This window comes from Podarcis vaucheri (assembly GCF_965113315.1).
Source record: "Podarcis vaucheri genome assembly, chromosome: 13".
Classification (NCBI taxonomy): domain Eukaryota; kingdom Metazoa; phylum Chordata; class Lepidosauria; order Squamata; family Lacertidae; genus Podarcis; species Podarcis vaucheri.
The window spans coordinates 17,714,432-17,730,561 of NC_138751.1; the positions used below are offsets into that span (position 1 = coordinate 17,714,432).

Sequence of the window (16,130 nt, forward strand, 5' to 3'; positions counted from 1 at the left end):
CGTAGAGCATCTTGGTTGCGTGAGGATCACTATTAAGTCTCTCTCCATGCCTGCCAATGGTTCCTGCTTACTAGGTACAGTATTCCCCCCCCCACCCCAAGTTTATATACCTATTTACTGGAGCCGGTTGCCCTGCTTGTACCTCTTCTTGATACAGTCCCAGCTGCTCCCTTCTTTTAACATCATTGGCATATTCAGAATTTCAAAATTCAGTATGTTATAGAATTTAGAGCAGGCTTCCCCAACCTCGTGTCCTCCATGTTAAGTTGTGGGTGAACATATCAGACGACACAGCAATTCTTCAAACAGCTCTTGTTTATTCACAGGCCAGAACAGAACTGAACTGAAGGGTTCAGTCAGCTTGCTTATATAGAGCTCCAGTACAACGTAACTGTAACAATTTTCTAAAACTATCCAATCACTGAATGTCACTTTCGATCCCTTATTTGCATAACTATCTACAGTATCCCCTGCTGGCCCAGGGTGAGAACTTCAGTACATAACACTCCAGACCCCTTAAAACACCAAATAGTATGTGATCTCGGAAGCTAAGCAGTGTCTGTCCTAGGGAGTACTTTGGAGAGAGCCAGTGTGGTGAAGTGGGTACAGTGTCAGACTAGGACTTAGGAGGCCAGGGTTCAAATGCCCATTTGGCTCAGGAAGCTCACTGGGTAAGCTTGGCCCAGTCACTGCCTTTCTGCCTAACCTACCTCACAAGGGGAGAGCCACATACACCCCCTTAAGCTCCTTGGATAAAAAAGTGGCTTGTAAATGCAATAAGGAAGAACTCCCGTCAGTCCCAGGCAGCTTGATGGAGCTGTAGTCCAAACCATCTAGGTGGCACCAACGCAGGGAAAGACTGATTTAGAGGCACGATTTGTGTGGCACACCATACACAAATTACATTTGTACATACACAACCCCTTGATATAAGGTGAAAAGTCATCTTGTTGATTTGTAGTCATGCTTTTGTCATTACTTCCCCCAAAATCCCTCTGTGATCCACGGACATCTTAACCCATGTTGATCTCTAGATGGAAATTATTCTTTCTAGGTGGCAGGGAAATGTTAGAATCATAGTGCCATCATCACTGTTGGTGATTTAGCTCAAGAGCAGGATCTTGCTCAGGACGCGATCTGAAAATGCAGGATGCAACCTCAGCATCCTTGACATTTGGATGTCCAGCCTCAGCTTCCAAAACTCCCCAGTCCATTCCACTATCAAACAGCTCCTACCATTAAGGAAACTTCCCCTGAGATTTTAGCTGCAATCTGCTACTTGTACCCATTGGTTTGAGCCCTGCCCTAGGCAACTATTGTGTCTCCCTGTAAAAAGGTCTGGCCTGGGTATTCTCTCTGCTAAACAGGCCAGGGCAATGTCAACTCTTCCTTGCAGGACTTGGCTGAAGTTCCAAAAGTCCTGTAGCGGCCAAATTCACCCGCCCATGAGGAAGCATCTAGTTGTGTTGACACTTGCTCTGCACCTCACCCTGAGGCAGTGCTTATATAATGTAAAATGAGACAGCCTTCCCCCGCCCCCTTCATCATCTGATGAATTTGGGAAGATGTAACTTCTGTCCACTTCATAGCAGCGAGACATCTGCTAGAAAAACGGGCTCTTGCCAGTGGGGTTTGTGTGAGAATTCCCAGTTCTAACTGGTTGTGTAGCTCTGACTGTAGACTTGAAGAGCCTGACATGTCCCTTAAATAATCTTAAGGCTTGTTTCCTCCCCAGGCCCTAAATATCAGGAATCCACTTTCTTTAGCTGAGTTGGTCCACCACACTCATTGCTTTTAAAAAGATTTCACAATCCTAGAATCATACTGTGGGAAGGGACCCTAGAGGTCAACAATAGCCCCCTACACAACTCAGTGCAGGGTGTGTTAATGCAGGATGCACCCCCAACTGATGGCTGCAAGCCCCACTCTTAAAATATTTCCAGCAAACAAGAGTCTGCCATCTCCTCAGGTCCTGCTCTGAAATGGATCGTGCCATCTTTCTGCAACTTAAACAGCGAGTTGCATATACCTCTCGTTTTTTTTAAAAAAGAAAAACAAACCCCTTTTGGTATCGAGTTGTTGTTCCTGCAGGGGGGCAGCAGATGGCGCTGGGAGACTTAAGGTCCTGGGGTAGGGGCAGAAATGGGAAACCCAACAGAAGCTTTAAAATGCAAGCCAGTAGCAGGAGAAAATTGGGGGGGGGGGAAATCACCCAAGATGGAGGGTGGAAGTTGGCTCCTTTGGCCTTCTCCTCGGGAAAGGGAGGAGGGGGCTGGATACAGCTCACGGGTTGAGGCAGATGGCCAAAATATATTCTGAATCCTAGGGGTTGCTTGCAGTCTGCACCACCGCCAGTGCAGGGCTGCAGGGAAGTGGTTCGAAACTGGGCTTTCCGGCAGCGAGAAGGATAGCGTGCATGTGTGGGGATGGTTGCTTGGTTGGGACTGAGCCACACTGGGGGAGGGGGCATCGCACAGGTCTCTCAGCCCCGGGCCCCGTGACACCCTTGCTGTTCCTTGCTCTGCAGGGAATGTCAGAGGCCTCGTGTTTCACATTCCCAGACCCCAAGGCCTATATTTAGGCTGCCCTGCGAAAGGCCAGGGGTCGGGGAGAAGGTTAGCGCGGCCCCTCCCTCCTGCTCCGGCTCCCTTCTTATACAGCCCGGCCCCCGGTTTTGCCTCTGCCAGTCACCCAGCACCCAACGGAGCCGTCGTGTCTTGCCAGAACCCCCGCTACACCCACGGTACCTGGGAGATGGGAGGGAAAGGAGGGGGCTGTGGAGGGGTGGGCAGGAGAAGGGGCTGTCGAGAAGAGGCAAATCTGGATGGTCGCGCTGCTAGGAAAGGGTCCCAGATGCTGCCTGCATGAGATTGTGGGAAGATTTCCAGGGAGAAAGGATGTGGGGCTCAGTAGGGGTGCAGTGAGCGGCCTTAGCAGGAAACAACTAATAGCTCAGTTAGTTGCAGTGTGGTGCTGATAACGCCAAGGTTGCAGGTTTGATCCCTAAATGGGACAAGTGCATATTTCTGCACTGCAGAGGGTTGGACTAGATGATCCTCAGGGTCCCTTCCAACTCTGCAATTCTATTATTCCATCTCTGTGAATGACAAGGCATGCTATTGGTGGATGTTGTCTCAAGGGCGTATCCTTCTGCCTGTTCTGAGTTTACAAACAGTAGATTTCTCCTTTAAAAGGGAAAAAAAAGCAACAACGAGCCTGTCTGTGTCTGAACTTCCCTCCTTTTAAATCCTGTCTCTGTTCTCTTCCCATCACCCCCTTTATCATTTTTTATTGCATAATTGATGGGGCCTCCCTAAACCTTGAATCTTGTTTTCATACATCCAGTTACTCCATGTAAGACCAAAGGGACTCCAGCTATATTATCTAACACGGCTGTTTCCTTTGAATGCTGCAATGACTTGCAAAAGCCTTGCACAGTTGCTGATTGTTTGAGGAAGTATCGCTCACATAATCCCATGGTATCTGGGACACAGGAACAGAAAGTATGTGTGTGTGTGTCTGTCTCAATCCTTCTGTCCCTGGTGCTTGCCCAATCCACCGCTCCAGGGTTTGGGTGTGTGTGTGTTGTACCTTCCAGTATTTGTCTTGTAAGCAAGCCTGTGGCCTCACTTTGCCTGGACCTCCATTGCTCCTTGGCTTATTCTTTGCTCCTCCTTAACCAGCTTCCATCTCTGTCTTATCTAAGGCAGCTTTCTTTTCTTTTCTTCCAAATGACGCTTTCAATCAGGTCGTGCAATCCCTGCATCTGTAACTCAGATGTAAAGCCTACATTGAATGGAATGTGTACTTGGATTTAAAAGTCCCGCCTGCTGCTTTCTATCCTGCATGAAAAGGATACCCTTGTCCACACTGCGGTTATTCTGAACATTACTTGTGAAAGCCCTCTTCCACATAAGGTGGTCTGGACAGGGTGCGTATGGTAGATCAATGGGGGTGCTAAATGGGTTACTGTTTGTCAACTAGCAATCCAGCAACATTTAAAAAATGGGGGTTGCAGGCCTTTCGTGGAAGGATCTGCTTTGCTTTTGCTTATTTGTTGTGAAGGGCCTGGGGGCATGCCGTCAAGCTCCTTCCATTGTTGCTCTCCTCCCCTCTACAGCCACCTCTTTGGGGAGCAAGGGCTTCCAGAGGTGGGTAGCTGGGTTAATCAGTGTGTTGCAGAAGAAAAAAAACAATTAATAGTCTTATGGCACCCCGAAGACTTAACAAATTTATTGTAGCATAAGCTTTTGTGGACAAGAGTCCACACCATCCTTCAGAGGAAATGGATTTAAGTCCACGAAAGCTGTCACAATAAATCTGCAGCGAGGCTCTTTGATATTTGAGATGGGGAAGGCAGAGCTATAATGCCCTTAACAGTTGCTGGCGGAGCAGAAATTTTAGTAGGCTAAACTTTCTTCAGCATGAAGACGAAGAGGGGGAAAGCTTCACCCCCTACACTTCTGCACTGGAAGTGCGGTGGCAGTATTGATTATTATTCAAAAGGCTTCTGTATTGAGTCGTCTCTCAAAGCGGCTTACCATCCATACCGTTCATTAAAACAGCCAACAGCGAACATCTATTGCCATTCAGCAACCGTTTCAAAGAGACAGGGAGCCTTCGCCACCTTCTTCCTGGAGCCTAGACTCCTCCTCCTGTTAGCATTTCGGGGCTTGGTCATTTTGGCGTTGTGGATGAGCAGCTGTTCGACTGCATTGTCGTTTAAAGGCTGGCTGATCTAAGACTGCAGAAACTTTATAGGGGGCGAGTGGCTGTGTGTTAGTTGTGGTGAGAAGGGGTTGGTCTTACTGGCCCTGCAGAGGTGGAGCAAACAGTCTTAACTGCTGCGGGTAGGCATCCCTCCCCCTCTGCCACCTCCTCTCTCTGTTGTACCCTTTAAGGCAGTGCATGAGGTGGAGAAATCCGGGAAACGCTTCACCTGTTGAATGGGTGCCTGACCTGCTATTTAATTAAAAAGGCCGGGCAGCTTCCGGTGTAAATCACTTTGTTGATTAACTGCTCGGTATGACTGTGCGTTTTGGAAACGTAAAAAAAAAAGAGTAATGGAGATATGCTTTTTAAAAAGAGACAGGGACGTTCTCCTCAGGGAGGGGGAAGAGGTCAGGAGGCAACCTTACTGGAAAAGTGTGGGGATCGAGAAATCGGCGCAGGAGGAAGAGGGATCTGAACGGATGGTGACCTTTCTGTCGTTCAAGCCGCGCGTACGTTCAGTCCCGGCAGGGAAGCTCCCAATCAGCCAACCCTGTTTATAGTCGCCAGTCAGGTCCGAATGGGGGGAGGGGGAGGGGCGCCTCTCTCGTACCCCCTGCCGCCTGCTACGTGCTTTCCTGCACAGAGACCAGTGACTCAGCTATTACCGTAATCATCCCAAGAGAAGCCCAGTTTGGATTCTGACCGGGACTAAGAAGAAGGTTCTGGACTTCGGATTGGGGGGCCAAGGCAAAGGGGCGGCGGCGGGGGGGGGGTTTGCAGCATTCCCATGTTATACCGACCCCACAGGTGCCTGGCCTTTTCGCTCCTCTCATCAATCAAACAGCAGCTGCCTCTCACTTCCCAGCAGCTGGGGTGTTATATAACCCACGGTGCTCCCCTGGCAGTTCCTTGCTCAGTGCAAAAAAACCGACAGCAGCCCAGTTTTCCACCCCAGCCCACATCTTGGATGTGCATAAGCGCCCAGCTTTTTTCTCTGGGTTATTGAATCTCTCCTGGTTCATTACAAGTGCAGTAATTGCACAGGGAAATCTGCCCTACAACTGAAACAAACAAGCCGAAATGCACTGTTGTCCTTAAAACATGGATCAGTGGCACTTTAAATTGCAATTAGCATATTTTATTAAATTTATTCCTCCCCTTTTTACAAGAAAAGAGGTCTCAAAGCAACTGATAGCAAGTTTAAAATGCAAAGATGACATAAAATAGCCCAAAGCTACACGGTACTAAAAGTTTATATCCACCAGCAATCAGTAACAGAAAAACAACACCTGCCCATCCCAAAATGTGGACACCATGAACAGGCCAAAAATCAAGCCACAGCAAGATCCAAATGCTTGGGAAAACTGCAATGTATCTGCCTGGTGCCTAAAATCTTACAAGACAGATGCCAAAGGAACCTCCTTATCTGGCTCTCTAAATTGCAATGAAGTTGGCGCCAGAGAATGTCAGATGGGACGAATGTTTGGCTTCTAACACCACAAAAGGTTGAGGCTCATCCCATTGTAGTCTTGAGCAAAAGGCATTCTGTGCTTGCTCTGATGCACCCCTATTTATGACTTTACAAGACTAAGAAGAATGAAATCGGGTTCTGGGAAGGTACCCTGAATTGGGTTAAGCTCTGGGCAGAATTCAAAGTGGTTCAGATAATTTTGGGTTTATATGTTTTGTTTTTTTAAAAAACTATTGGACAGCTGGACTGTTTCGGTGGCCAGGTTTTGAGTCAGTATTACAATTCTTCCTCCCTGCCCCCAATCTCAGTTAGCCACCTATGACATCTTTACCCCAATGCACAGCTTGTAGGCCAAGAAAGAACAGACAGGATCACAACTCCAGAACCCAGATGCTTGGTCTTGTCAAAGAAATCTCTGTTGCCCCTATACTGATAAAGCCACCAGTTTTGACCCTGGAGCTTTTATGGGGAGTTCAGAATCTTCACCATCAGCTGTTGTTGCCTCTGATCTTTTAGTACTGTAATCCTTTATCCTGGATTTAAAGGCAACGTTTTGCAGTGGCCTGTGGCTACAGGCAGCGAAGATTTGTCCTTTCAAACGAGTCCTACTCCCTTGCAAATGTGCTTAGGCTTGCAGCCTTTCCCCGTTATAGAAGCTGCCCTTTCGCTTGTGAAAATTCCTTTCTGCGATGCCACCGGTTCCATCTTATCGCTCCCACTCCGATTCTCTCTCTTGCACAATCAGTCCCATGCCCAGGCCTCTCTCTCTTTTCCGCAGCTAAAGCCCAACACTCATGGGGGTGAGGGGATCCAGAAATAGCAGCGTGTCCTTCAGAAAAGGACAGAGGAGCTGGAGGAGCGGGGATCAGGTGTCCCCTTGAAAGGTCATCGCTGAAACTAGAGTCTGGGAGAGGATGCAAAGGGGGGAAAGACCTATGGAGCCCGATTTGGCTTCCCTTCCCATCTCCCAGGAAGATGGGGAAACGCCCTCGGTCCTCAACAACATTTTATCTCTTCGTGCTCTTTAAACGAGCAGGTTAAAAAGTGCGTGTGCCCTTTTAGGCTATGCAGTGAATGCGCCTAGCGTATGGAGGTTTCTAATCTAATCGCAAATATGAAAACGTGATTTTGCTCCTAAGCACACGCTGGGATTCTGCAGCACGGTCGGCCACGGGAATTAAATCTCTTATTTCCACGCGTAGGACTCAGTCGAGTGGAGCAGAGTTCGTCCACACTTATCTCCGTTTCCTTATATTTAAATAAATACCTTCGCCGCTATTAGGGGGTGGGAGAGCTTGGGCCCTTTAAGTCTCCTCCCTCCCCCCCCTCCTCAATGAGTCAATTTCACACCCTTTTCCGCCTTGCCCTGTTACATGACGTTCGATCCTGGAACGCGGAGCTTCTTTTGAGCATTCGATTCGAACGCTTCACTTTGCTCGCGCCCATCCCGGCTCCTGTTTGCTGCTACTAAGGAAGAAGGCAGGTTTGACCCCCCCCCCCCAATTTTCTTACGCACGCATTCCTCCAAGGAGAACCCTTCCTCTTTACAGATTAGGATTTCGGGGGGGGGGGGTGGTAAAGAAAAAATAAGGAATGGCCGCAGGAGCAGTTGCGGATATTCTTTCGCCGCCGCCGCCGCGGAGGTTTATATAATATGGGGATCAGACTTGGAGATAGATAAGATGGAGACGGTAAAACGTGGGGTGGAGTGGGGGAAGGGAGGAGGAAGTCCCGGTGGGGGAAGAAACGCAGCATTTGAAATCACGTGGTGAAGCTTAATGTACAACTGTTGCAGAGGGGGAAAAGAAAACAGGACAGCCCCCCCCCAAAAAAAAACTAAAGTAAGCGTAAATATTCCTCGATCCTTTCCTAATACTTTCCAGTTTTGCCCCCCTGCAATTGGACTCGCATTGCAAAGGTGCTGCAGCTGATTGGGATAGCTAATATCAGGGGGGAAGCTCAGAGCATGGCGAGGAGTCTAAAAAACTGGGGTGAGAACTGGGGTTCTCTTGAGGAACAGGGTAAACGGCTATTTCCTCTGTCCTTGAAATGTCCTTGGTATCTGCTAGCCATCACCTGCTGGAGCCTTTGCTGCTTCTTTCAAATAAGGCTTTAATCTGGGCATCCCCTTTGACCTTAGTGGGAATCCTCCGATTTCCATAGCAACAGGGAGGAGCAGAATTCTCTCCCGCCCTCCTGGCCAGTCTCTGTACAGACACGAAAGTCCTTGTTGTGGGTGTCTCCTTCAGAAACAGGACTGAGCAGGCAGAAAAGAGGAGACCGCGTTGCCAGGCTTGTATTAACACTTCTTTGCCTTCTCCAGTTTAGCCATTCAAGATGCCTCACCAATACCCAGCCTTGACACCTGAGCAGAAGAAGGAGCTGTCGGACATTGCCCACCGCATTGTGGCAAAGGGCAAAGGCATCCTTGCTGCTGATGAATCCACCGGTAAGGGACAGAGAGCTGCTGGGTGGGGAGGACGAGCCAGGAATGTGGAATCAAAAAAGGGCTGCACAGCCTCCGTTTTAACGTAACAACTGTTTGCTTCATCCTCTCTTAGGCAGCATTGCCAAGCGCCTGCAGTCCATCGGCGCCGAGAACACCGAAGAAAACCGTCGCTTCTACAGGCAGCTGCTCTTCACCGCTGATGACCGGGTCAACCCTTGCATTGGTGGAGTCATCCTCTTCCATGAGACCATGTACCAGAAAGCCGATGATGGCCGCCAGTTCACCCAGGTCATTAAGGACAAGGGCGGCGTTGTTGGCATCAAGGTAAGCAACGTGGGTGGCAAGGGATAAGTCTGAAATGCCTGAGCCCACCATGTTTGGTGCCCTGGGAGGTAGGCCAGTTCCAGTATTCTAGTGACGCACGACCTTGAAGGCTGCATGACCTTGCAAAAACAACAGCACCACAATGCAGGGAAAAATGCTCCGACTTGAAGGCACTACCCACTTTTTAAAAAATCTGTTTACAGAAGGGCTTGTTAACTGATTGAGCTAGCATCTGAGCAAACCTTAAAGAAAATTCCTATTCTCTTTAAAATTAGATAACCTCTCCACATATCACAAGAGACATCATTTTAGAAGAGGCTTTCTCTCCTGTGTGTGAGAGGGGCAGTTGTAAGCAATAGAAAATTATTCATTAAAAAAAAAAAAAGTCTGCCTGATGGTTTATTTATTTAGAAAATGTATAGTGGTGCTTTCCCCTTCCTTGCTCAGAGTAGTTTACAAATACGAAAGGAAAAGAGTGGACTGGCCATGAACACTAATTACCAAACTAAGAACAGCAGCCAAAATCACACAAAGAACTTCATCACGGCACTTGCGATCAATGCACTAAGCAGCAATAGGGAAAAGCTTGTTTAAAAAGGAATGTTTTCAGTCACTGGAATGGAGACAGAGGGAGACTGTCTAAGCTCATGGGGCAGAGTTTTCCACATATGGGGCTGGCAGCACAGAGAAAGCCACCTTGGGCACTGCTACCTCTCTTGCCTCAAGAAGACAGACTATTAACACTGCAGTCCTACTGCATAAATGTGGATATGCTTAGATGGGAACTAATCTTAAGGGGATGAAAACATTGGAGACCACAGGGTCATCTGGATTTCTCTGTTGCCTCCTTCCCTCCAAATCACAGCCAGATATTTTGAATCCCAGTTACCTATTCACTAAGCAAACAAAAATCTTGGTCCATTTATGTGCTAAACAACTTACATATGGCCTACAGACTATTGAGTTGGGCTAGCAAGTCGATGAGCAGGAGCCATTATTTATGTTGTTTGTTTCTGGATGAATGACTTGATAGGACAAGATGTTTAGCTTAGTGGAAAGAAACATGCCACAAAGCAAGCCACAGGCTTAACAGACTTCTCTGCCTCGCTTTCCTCCCTGCAGGTTGACAAAGGTGTTGTGCCTCTTGCTGGGACTAATGGAGAGACTACTACCCAGGGTGAGTCTAGATCTCTGTGTGTTGGTAGGGGGAGTTGTGAAGGGAAGTCAATCTAGCCTGGAGCTAGGAGAAGCAGCTGGGTTCGACGGCATCCGCCCTTAACCCCCCTTTTACCTGTGCAGGTCTGGATGGCTTGTCTGAACGCTGTGCCCAGTACAAGAAGGATGGCGCTGACTTTGCCAAGTGGCGCTGCGTCTTGAAGATCACTCCAACCACCCCATCCCACCTGGCCATCATTGAGAATGCCAATGTGCTGGCTCGCTACGCCAGCATCTGCCAGGCGGTGAGTGCCAGCAGGCATTGAGGGAAAAGGGGGCATTCATCAACATCTACTTAAGCACTAAGCAGTTTCTAGAAAGACCCACTTGTTTTCCGTATTTTGGATGCTGGAAGAAGGTTGAGTCATCAGGTTATGTGCAGCTCATGGATTGTTTTATGACTGACCGGACGGTTGGCATTAGGATTGTTTTATCTGCTCTGTATCGCTGTTTATATATTTTAAAAAGGGATTTGTAACCAACCCTGAGGTCGTTAGATGGCGGGTGGGATGGAAGTACACCAAATAAACAAATGGATGGAGCAGTGGTCTGACTCCGTAGGACAGCTCTTTGAATCTGCCTTGCAGCTTGGCAGTCAGAGCGCATCTCAAGATGGTAGTGTCGAAATGGCAGTTTCGTCCTCTTTGCCAAATACCGCTCTGGGAAATTTCCCAAGGACATGCAGTGCCCTTATTTTGCAAATGGGTGGAGGCAGTCTTCTGCAACTGCAGTACCCATCTGCTGCTACAAGAGGGCAGCAAGGAATTTGGTAGGTTAGACATGTGGCTTCCCCTCCTGGGTGGAATTTCCAGCTCTGATGTACTTGAACTAGGAAGGAATTGAACATACTCGGTAGCTGCTGAAACATCTAGGTGGAGCCCTCAGTTAGAGCATAAGATGCATCTAACTAGATTAGGCATGTGATTAAGTGTCCTTCTTGCAACTTGGAATTCTTACTGTGTTTTGATTTAGCTCTTTTTTTTTCTGTGGGATCGTAACTGTCCATCTCCCCTGTCTCTCAACTCCAGAACGGAATTGTCCCCATTGTGGAACCCGAAATCCTCCCTGACGGTGACCATGACCTCAAGCGCTGCCAGTATGTGACTGAAAAGGTGAGGTGGATGTGGAGGGAGGCGCTTGATTGACGCAAGTTGGTGTGGGCTGGCTTTTGCCCCCCCCCTCATGCTATGGAAGGAAAGGAGAAGGATCTCGGAAGAACTTCCCAGCACTGACCTCCTGCTCCTTCTGCCATGCCTAGGTTCTGGCTGCCGTGTACAAAGCCCTGAGCGACCACCACATCTACCTGGAGGGGACCCTGCTCAAGCCAAACATGGTGACCGCTGGCCACGCTTGCACCCAGAAATACACCAATGAGGAAATTGCCATGGCAACCGTCACCGCCCTGCGCCGCACTGTGCCCCCAGCAGTTACTGGTAAGCGAACGGGACCCAGAAGCACCTGTTCCTTCCTGCCCCACAAAAAATATGTGGCAGCCCTCAACAATTTACACTGCAGTAATATACAGAGCCCATTCCTACAGGACGGCTGCTGGTATCTGTTCAATAGTGGAGCTATCATTCTAACGGCTACAGAGTTGCCACCATAGTGTATTACAATCGTACCTCCGGTTACGTAAACTTCAGGATACGTAAGCGGCAAACCTGGAAGCATATTTCTGGGTTTTTGCTACATGCACAGAAGCGGTCCCTCCGGCTGCGGAAACCTCGGGATCCGACCGGAGCTCCGGAATGGATCCTGTCCACAACCGGAGGTACCACTGTATTTGTTCAAGGAAACTCCTTTAGCTTTTGCCTGGAGAGCTTCCTGTACTTGGGACATTGTCCCACCCCACCAAATTTTTGAAAAAGATGTGCTAGACAAACCCATTTTTTTGTGTGAAGGGACAAGTGGTGATTCAGGAGGCAGAACTGGGGTGTGTGTGTGTGGATATAATAAATACCCTCTATTTCTAACGTTTTCTGCAATCAAACTCTTCTTCTCCCCCCTCCCCCTTCAATTCTGCATTTCTCAGATATTAACCCCTTCCTTCCTTACCAGCTGCTAACTGTATTGTCTTGCCGCAGGTATCACTTTCCTGTCTGGTGGCCAGAGTGAGGAAGAGGCCACCATCAACCTGAATGCCATCAACAACTGCCCCCTGCACAAGCCATGGGCCCTGACCTTCTCCTATGGCCGTGCCCTGCAAGCTTCTGCCCTCAAGGCCTGGAGTGGCAAGAAAGAGAACCTCAAGAATGCTCAGGAAGAATACATCAAGCGCGCTTTGGTACGTATTGCTGGGGCCCCGGTCGCCCTGGGGAGTGGGATCTAGCAGGTCAGGGCAAGGGGCTGGGTAGCCACTGCACAGCAGCAACTCCTTTAAGGTGCTCAGGGGTTGGGTATGTGCAGCGATCATCTCCCCAAAAGCTGCCCTTTGACAGAGGCACTCAAAAGGGCTTTAGGAAGACATGTAGTATTAGTAAGAGGATCAAATGCAACCAAGCTGGTTGGGTGCAAAAAGCAGAAAAACAAAAAGCAACATTGGTGGGGAACGGGAAGGGGTCTAAGGTGTGTCTCTGAAAAATAAACAAATTAACTGGTCACACATTGCATTGAGAGTCAGGGTTCCCAGGTTCTGTTTGCCCAACCTTTTGGTGGCAAAAGGTAGGGCTATGGGCGAGGTGGCAGGGGGTTGCAATTGTCAAAGTTACGGGTAAAGTGACGCTGGGAATCAGGACTCCTTGATGTTTCCTCCTGGTAGGGGACAGGAGTTTTGTGTGTCAGGAAAAGGGGCCTAATTTATGTTGTGGCTGTGATCCTAATAAGGAGGATGTGCGAAGTGTAGCTTTTCTTTTTAAAGAGGAAAGCAGTTCCAACGTCTCTTCTCACTCCCCCCTCTTGTTTTACACAGGCCAACAGCCTTGCCTGCCAGGGCAAATATGTTCCATCTGGAAAAGGCGGAGCCGCTGCCAGCGAGTCCCTCTTTGTCTCCAATCACGCTTATTAAAATCAGAGGCCTGGCTGCGCTCTTTTGTTGTTAACATTGTGCCTGTGGTGTCTCTTGTTCTGTTTCTTGCCCTGCCCTGCTTCCTCTCTGCCAGCTTCTATAGCAGGGAAAGGTGGACATCTTTGCCTTGCCTTGAAAGAACCCAGAAGCCTTGGCTTCTTCCTTCTCCTTGATTCACCTCCCCACCGCCACCTCTGTATGCCTTGTGTGTGTGTGTGTGATGTCCCGCTTTTCCTTCTGGTGACCGACGACACTCCTGGTCCGTGGCCATAACACCGAAATGTCTCCGGAGCTGGGACGACGCCTGACTCGCGGACTTCTAGAAATAAAAGAGAATCTATTTAAACATTGCCAGGGTCTCTGTTGTTCTTTCTTTCCCCCGCAGAGTTCTAGATGGAAAGTTTCATGCACACCATACCAAAAGACGTACAAGGAGCTGCACTGGGCTTATGTCCTGTTTTGCTCATTGTTGTTTACTCCAGGGATAGCCAATGAATGCAGTGCCTTCAATAGGTTGTGGACTGCCCCTCCTATCGTAAGGACATAAGAAGCTGGTTCAGGCCAGTGGCCCATCTAATCCAACGTCCTGTTCTCAGTGGCCACCCAGATACCTGTGGGAAACTGCTTGGCAGGGGGTTGGACTCGATGGCCCTTGTGGTCTCTTCCAACTCTATGATTCTATGACTCTATGATTCTATGACCCCAGAGCACAAGCGCACTCTTCCCTCCTGTGGTTTCCAGCAAGTGGTATTTAGAAGCATTTTCTGCCTCCAACCATTGAGGCAGATTATAGTTCGTTAGTAGCCATTGATAGCCCTACCCTCCCTGACCACTGACCATGCTGGCCAGGGTTGATGGAGAGTATTTGTCCAAAACATCTGGAGAGCACGATGTTGAGTGGCAGATTGCGTTCCCCCCCCACCACCTTTCCCTTCTTTTTGAGAGTCTTAGAAGCCAGGGGCCTGAATCTCTTCTATATAGCTGTTCAGCTATGCTTCTTCCACTTAAATGACCTAGCTCTCAAAGTGTGTGTCTCCATTTCCCCCAGAAAAGTGTTGAGCGAAATAGTGGTGAAGACTGTAGATCCTGGGAAGTAGCATCAAGGACTTTGCTGGTTAGCTTTTCTTAGAAGAAGCCACATCAGTTTTTATTCACTGTACTGTACAGAAAATTGTTTCTGATCATGGATAGTTTGAGGAATTAATATGGGACGTAGAGGTGGAATTATCTGAATGCTATTTAGATTACTGCTAATTATTCCTGTAATCTTTGGGAAGTGTGGATTATAGAAGATATTTTGCTTTGAGAAATACCAAGCATATTAACCTGGTAATTCCATTGCAGCAGATTGGCTAGAGGCCTATAGAATAGGAATATCGCATGCAAAAGGAACTTGAAAATATGGGTATACAGTACTGCAATGCTTTTAGTTGTACTACATAGAACACAGCCCAATTTGCAATCAAATGGAGGGGGAAATGGATAGGATAGTCTTTAAGTGAAACAGGATTGATAAAATGTCTTATCTTTTTTAGTGGCTTGACCATAAGCTCAGTTGGGTGTGCTAACAACCCCCAACCCAGTATCTCTAGGTTTTGAAAAGTGTTGGATATAGAACAAAGGGAGAGTCATCAGCTTGGACCATCCTCAGTAAAGGAACAAATCAGGCTTTTGTGTGGTCTTGTAGTATATCACAGATCAAACTTAGCACAATGAGGGAAGCTATCATTTCCCAAGTGTGGGAAATGGCTATTTTGGTATCATGGACTACATCCTTTGACAGGGTGGTGGTGTCTTATTTCCCATTCAGCTAGGAAAATGCTCAATTGTCTCAAAGCACAAGTGCTAAGGGATGGAAGGTGCGGACAAATCTCTGGATTCAGCCAGAATAACAATTAACTTCTGCACAAGTGGATTTGATTTTCTCCAAATATATATGCTGGTCCAGTGTTTGGCTGGATTAGGACAGTACGCGAGGGACACAGAAAATATAGAGCAGAAAAATAATTATGCGAATTTCGGGGGTTGTACGTATATCAAAGCTCGAGGACTAAGCAGCCCCCTTAAAGCCATAGCTCCGTCCCTTCGGCTGAAACCCTCTGGATCCACGGAACGCAGCGCTGCCTGCCTTGTTTCGACTCTGCTAACTCACACCCCAGGGGCTTCAGACGGAGCTCTTTCCTGCAACATAACAGCATTGGTGGCCGGTAGGGTTGCAAATCATTCCGTTTTGGGGGTGGGGGCACTTTAAAATCTCCCACCCGCCCCCGCATGGCTCATCACACCCTTCAACTGAGCTCCTCCAAGGCGCGCCCTCAGAAAATCAGGAGACGCATCCTCGCCTCCATTTCAGGAGGCACCCTCCCTCCGTCCCTCCAGCAGCTTCCGCCCGTGATACTAGGCCAGTTCCAGACCTACATCCTTCTGCCTCCAAGATACAGAGACACAGAGAGACCTTTTGGACTCCAACTCCCATCAGCCCCAACCGGCAAGGCCGACGGCGACGAATGACGGGGGCTGTAGTCGAGCAGAACCTGAAGTCCCATAAGGTGGCCTCCAGCCACGCTTTCGTTCTCGACCCCCTTAGCTACGTGCAAACACCTTGTGAAGTGCTGTCTAACTAATACAATGTTCATATTTAAAAGGGATGCGCGTCAATTAAATAGTAATTGGGGGTGTTATTGGGTTATTGTTCTTATTTTGATTTTATATATTTTGATTTTTTTTGTGAACGCCCTGAGACCTCCGGGTATAGGGCGGTATATATTCATAAAATAAAATAAAAAGGTTTCCCCCCCCACGATTTCCGTCACTTCCGGCGGAGTGTCAGCGGCGCCTTTTAAACCCCAGCATGGCCGGCATACTTTTTCCGCCCCGCCCCGCCCTTTTTCGTCACATCCGATGAGTCAAGGTCCCGCCCCTTCAAAGGGATAGCGGAGAGAAGCCCCGCCTCA

General features: G+C 48.5%; 1 protein-coding gene across 2 annotated transcripts; it reads left to right on the forward strand.

Annotated features, from left to right (window-relative positions):
• Positions 1-49: 49 nt before the first annotated feature.
• On the forward strand, positions 50-13,526 carry ALDOA (aldolase, fructose-bisphosphate A). 2 transcript variants are annotated; one of them, XM_082196807.1, is made up of 9 exons: positions 50-74; positions 8,508-8,633; positions 8,746-8,957; positions 10,080-10,134; positions 10,257-10,417; positions 11,201-11,284; positions 11,431-11,605; positions 12,257-12,456; positions 13,081-13,526. In XM_082196807.1, exons 2-9 carry the CDS (start codon positions 8,522-8,524, stop codon positions 13,174-13,176), a joined length of 1,095 nt encoding a protein of 364 aa, XP_082052933.1. In that variant the 5' UTR covers positions 50-74; positions 8,508-8,521; the 3' UTR covers positions 13,177-13,526. The 2 variants fall into 2 exon arrangements, with proteins under 2 accessions (XP_082052933.1, XP_082052932.1); XM_082196806.1 differs by lacking the exon at positions 50-74 and adding an exon at positions 2,584-2,743.
• The last annotated feature ends 2,604 nt before the right edge of the window (positions 13,527-16,130 follow it).